The 5,451-nt window shown below is 48.2% G+C and overlaps 1 protein-coding gene across 1 annotated transcript in view; it reads right to left on the bottom strand.

Moving 5' to 3' along the window:
• Positions 1-1,182: 1,182 nt before the first annotated feature.
• Positions 1,183-5,451, bottom strand: part of LOC106811697 (inaD-like protein) — a 17,437-nt gene continuing 13,168 nt past the window's right edge. Inside the window, exons 3-5 of the mRNA XM_014815400.1 lie at positions 4,612-4,751; positions 2,878-3,099; positions 1,183-1,401 (exon numbers count right to left, since the gene is read on the bottom strand). Coding sequence (XP_014670886.1) covers positions 1,183-1,401; positions 2,878-3,099; positions 4,612-4,751 — 581 coding nt within the window. The remainder of the gene's footprint in view (positions 1,402-2,877; positions 3,100-4,611; positions 4,752-5,451) is intronic.

Below are 5,451 nucleotides of genomic sequence, written 5' to 3' on the forward strand. Positions count from 1 at the left end.
ACTGCTGCTGCTGCTACTGCTACTGCTGCTGTTGCTGCTGCTGCTACTGCTGCGTCCAGGTCAGGGGCAGCAGAGCGGTGAAGCTCACCGAATCAATCGATTGACAAGATGCCATCAAAACAACCTGCAGTGCTGGTGCGGCATCGTAGCCCAACCAGGCTCTAACTGTTTACTAAGACTGTTACTAACTGTTACTAACTGTTACTAAGTAAGACTGTTACTAACTGTTACTAACTGTTACTAAGACTAAGGCTGTAACTAAGTCTGTTTCACGTCGTCACCACGTATCGAGAAGCGAGAAGGTAACTTGTGGCTAGGTCGTCTGTAGTCCGACCAGGCTCCACGACTGTTTCACGTCGTAGGACGTGCCACGTAGCGAGAAGCGAGAAGGCAACCTCTGGCTAGCGGCATTGGTACTCTAGCCCTCAGCTTCCCGCCTCGTCAGTTAACAACCGCCCCTTATTTTTTCGTGTGTGTGTTGATACCCACGTATGTGCTTTTGTGTTCTTACCACCTGTCTCCAGTTGGTGCTTTACATCCATGCTTCTTCGTTGTGATCCACTTGGCGTCAATCCGTGTATCACTTTGTCTTGCACCCTGTTTACTACGATAGCTACATGCTACAAGTGGGTATTCAAGTACCCAGACCTTAAATCCTATTCACAGCTACAATGAAGTGACGTAATGTACTCAAGCCGGTAAAAGAACCTACCCAAATAGACATAAATTACATATAAATCTTTCATCTTCCCCTGCCTCCTCTCCTACCTCCTTCTCTCTCTCTCCCTCTCCCTCCATCTTCCCCTTCCCCTTTACTCTCCCTCTCCTCCTTCTCTCCCTCTTTCTTTCTCTCACCCCTTCCCTCTCTCCTCCTCCCTCTCACCTCTCTAGCTCTCTCTCCATCTGTGCTACCTAGCTAGGCACCTAGGATGTTCTGCCCTCACCACTCCCCTCTCTCTCATCTCTCCTTCCTCTCTCCTCCCTCCCTCCCTCTCTCCTCCCCTAACTCCCTCTGTCTCTCCCTCCCCCTCTCCCTCCGTGCTAGCTAGCTAGGCACCTACGTACCTCGCTGCAATGCCGCCGGGCTGTATGTCCTGCACGAAGATTCCCTCCCTTCCTTCCCTCTCCTCCTCCCACTCTCTCCTCCCTCCCCCTCCCTCTCCCTTCATGCTACCTAGGCACCTACCTCGCCGCGATCCCGCCTGGCTGTATGTCCTGCACGAAGATGCCCAGCTCCCCGCGGTGCTCCGACTTGAGTCCGACGACGCCGAAGCCGAGGCTGGTGTGGTCGGACTTGCTGAGCTGCACGCGCAGCACGTCGCGACCGTACGCGGCCGCCGCCACCGCCTTCTGGAACTCGACGCCGTACGACGGCTGAGTGACGACGAGCGGAGGCGACTGCTGCTGCCGGGGAGAAAAAGAGAGAGAGAGAGATGCGTGTGAGAGTCTGTGGGAGAGTTCCTTATAGGGATGCTAGCTGAGAAAGTAGACGCGACCGTACGCGGCCGCCGCCACAGCCTTCTGGAACTCGACGCCGTACGACGGCTGCGTGACGACGAGCGGAGGCGACTGCTGCTTGTCGAGAGAGAGAGAGAGAGAGAGATGCGTGTGAGAGTCTGTGGGAGAGTTCCTTATAGGGATGCTAGCTGGGAGAGAGAAACGTGTGAGACATTCGTTGGTCTACGTGGGAGAGTTCCTCACAGGGATGCTGGCCGGAAGAGTACCTCACAGAGACGTTGCCCAGTATGCCCGTACGGGGACATTCGTCTGGATAGTTCGGCTCTGGGATGTTGGCCAGGAGATTTCCTCCCTTAGACATTAGCGAGGAGACTTCCGTCTCGGGATTTAAGCAAGGAGAGTTTCTCACTGGGCCGTTAAGGAAGTTCTGCATCTGGCAATGCTAGCTGGGAGAGTTCAACCCTGGGAGACTTAGTTAGGAGACTTAGTTAGGAGACTTAGTTAGGAGACTTAGTTAGGAGACTTAGTTAGGTGACTTAGTTAGGAGACTTAGTTAGGAGACTTAGTTAGGAGACTTAGTTTGGAGACTTAGTTAGGAGACTTAGTTAGGAGACTTAGTTAGGAGACTTAGGAGACTTAGTTAGGAGACTTAGTTTGGAGACTTAGGATACTTCTGCACCAAAATGCGTGCGACCACTGAGATCTACCCCTCTATGATGTGGCGCCTTTTCTCGTTTCGGTTCGGGACTAACAGAGCGATTGCGATACATGTGTGAGATCTCTAAGTGAGTAGCAGGATGACAGAAAGCTGACAGGAGGTCACCCCTGATCGCGGCAGCATGCTGCATCCACAGATGTTCCGCGCATCATCGTTTTTTTCCAAGGTTGCCCCGATCTACCGCTAAAGCCAAGCTGGTGTGGTGCAGTCGAATCACTTTCACAAACAGATAGAGTGGCATACCCTTAAAATCATCGCAGTGGCTACGGGTACGGTAGCCGTCGGTCGTTGAAGCCCCTTTTCGGCGTTAGGGTTAGGGTTAGGGTTAGGATTAGGGTTAGGTTTAGGGTTATGGTTAGGTTTAAGGTTAGGGTTCTAGCTCATCTAAACTCTCAAATCGTGAATTTATTTCCCAAGGCGTTATTTCGAAATCTGGCGCCACCGCCGCCATCTTTGTCTCGTTAAGTATGAAAGCGAATAGACTCCCGTACCCGTAGCCTCGAGACATTAAGATACAGCTACCGTACCCGTAGCCACTGCCTAAAATCATTAGTCATTCGCCCTCATAGTCTCACTGACTTAGACTGCTCTATGAACGTACAGTCTCATGAACTTCTGCCCGAAAATTTTTCCCATTTTTATTTATTATTTATTTTTTATTTTATAATTTCTATTTTTCAACTGTCGCCATTCCTCCTCACCTGCTGCTGTCGACGTTCGGGCGACTGTGCTGCCCTCTGTGGGGTCGTCAAGCGGTCCTTGCGCTGCGAGGTGTCGCCGTCGTTGTAGCCATCGTCGGTGGAGGGAGTAGTGCTGGCTATCACGGGTGACAGGATGAGCTCACCGGTGGGAGAGATGTCGAAATCCTCCGGGTTGAGGCTCGGCACTCTCGTCACCTGTCTCTTCAGCTCCTGCACAGACTCCTGTAGCGGAGACAACGATCGTGAGAACCACAGTCACACAAACTATCGTCAGTTCGTGTGTACATCATATGTGAGACATCGTATACATTGTACGAAATTGTAAACATCGTGAATAGATCGAGAGATCATAAAAATATCTTCAGTTCCTGCACGGACTCCTGTAGCGTAGACAACGATCGTGAGAGCCACAGTCACACAAACTATCGTCAGTTCGTGTGTACATCATATGTGAGACATCGATACATTGTACGAAATTGTAAACATCGTGAATAGATCGAGAGATCATAAAAATATCTTCAGTTCCTGCACGGACTCCTGTAGCGTACAGAATGATTAAATGAACCACAGTCACACAAACTATCGTCAGTTCAGGTGTACATCGTATACATGTGAGATATCGTATACATTGTACGAGATTGTAAACATCGTGAATGGATCGAGAGATCATAAAAATCTCTTCAGCTCCTGCACAGACTCCTGTAGCGTACGGAATGATCGAATGAACCACAGTCACACAAACTATCGTCAGTTCGTGTGTACATCATATGTGAGACATCGTATACATTGTACGACATTGTAAACATCGTGAATGGATCGAGAGATCATAAAAATCTCTTCAGCTCCTGCACAGACTCCTATAGCGTACGGAATGATCGAATAAACCACGCTCAGTCCGTGTGTATGTCGTATATGCAAGAAACATAAAGTTACAATATCATAGTCAGTTCGTGTATATATCGTACGTAAGAAACATTAAGAATGGTTACAATATCTCACAGAACGATCGCACGAACTATAGTCAGTACGTGTGTATATCGTACGTAAGAAACGTGAATAGTTACGATATCATAAGTCTAGGTTGTCGTGTAACACCCTTTCTTTATGATAGTCGTAACGTAGCTCGTCATATGATAGTAGCAGATCTCTATTATGCTTCCGACAATGGACCACGTTAAATATGGTACTTCGGACCATTTGACTGGGTGGGTGACCTCACGTCCTAGAGGCACTAGTAAAGGCAATGATTTTTCAACCAAAGAAAAATTTCATGAAGGCATCAATCCTACCACCTCAGACATGACACTCAACGACCCCAGACATAGTCTAGGGACTGAATGTCGAGCTAGGGGACAAACTAGTTAAGAAGGCATCAATGCAAGATGGTAGACACTCACTAAACCAAATGATGAACTGGTCACAGCATTGGCTGTAATACAAGATGTCATGATACCAATTAACTGCTGTTGTTGGAAAGGTCAGTCAATGGCTGATGCCTTATATCTCATCCTTTATAATATATATATATATATATATATTATATATATCTTTTATAGTCATCCCGTATCATCTCATCTCGTCTCTTAATTACATCGTGTAGCCTAATGTTAAGTCAAGTGGAATGCGCACAACACTGCATCTCACGAACACAGTGCAGATTTCGTCATCCACCCATGATGACCCCCAGCGCCACTAAGGGTAAGTCAGTAGATCACTGGCCTGTGGGGACGTTACCTGCAGAGTTATGATCTGTCTGAAGATGGGGCTCTCGAGCACGGAGATTAGCGTGTTGAGGTCCTCGTCAAGCCGCGGATCTCCCGAGTCCTTCAGCTTCACCTGGATCTTCTCCAGCAGCTGCAGCGCCCGGCGCGTATCTGCAACGAGACGACGAGAGCGTTAGGTGAAGCCATCGCGCGTTTTTGTAACGGAAATGTTGGGTTTTTAGAAGCTTTGAGATTTGATGCAGCAGCCGATGATCATTGATAGTCATAATCACAATCGATCATCGATCATTGATGAAGCCCGACACGTTTCTGCAAGGGAGGACGACGGAGGTGTTCGATGAAGGATGAAGCCATAACGCGTTTTTAACGGATATGTCGGATACGTTTTTAGAAGCTTTTAGATTTTAAAACGCTGTGCAGCCGATGATGATCACGATCATGATCGATGATCAATGAAGCCAGAGGCGTATCAGTAACGTGACGCTGACGAAGGCATTCGATGAAGCCATCGCGCGTTTTTTGAACGGAAATTTCGGAGAGGTTTTTAGGATCTTTCCGATTTAACGCAACGCTGACCTCCATCGGCAGTCGTTTGACGGAAAGATGAACATTGCAAACCCGTCATTTTGTCTATGTTGTAGATCGGAGTACGGCTCAACTTATACAACTCAAATTATTTGCTGGTTGCGAGCAAGGGCGTCGGAAATGCCGCGGCAGCCGCGGCACTTTTTTCAGGCCATAAATTTTCCGTAACCAAAATCTTTAAATAATTTATACCGTCTTTTGGCCGGTACATATATCATGTATATACGTGTAATCTAGGTCAGATGAGGTCAGGTCAGGGGCGTGT

The sequence above is a fragment of the Priapulus caudatus genome, unplaced genomic scaffold (genome assembly GCF_000485595.1).
Source record: "Priapulus caudatus unplaced genomic scaffold, Priapulus_caudatus-5.0.1 Scaffold565, whole genome shotgun sequence".
NCBI classification, from domain to species: Eukaryota; Metazoa; Priapulida; class Priapulimorpha; order Priapulimorphida; family Priapulidae; genus Priapulus; species Priapulus caudatus.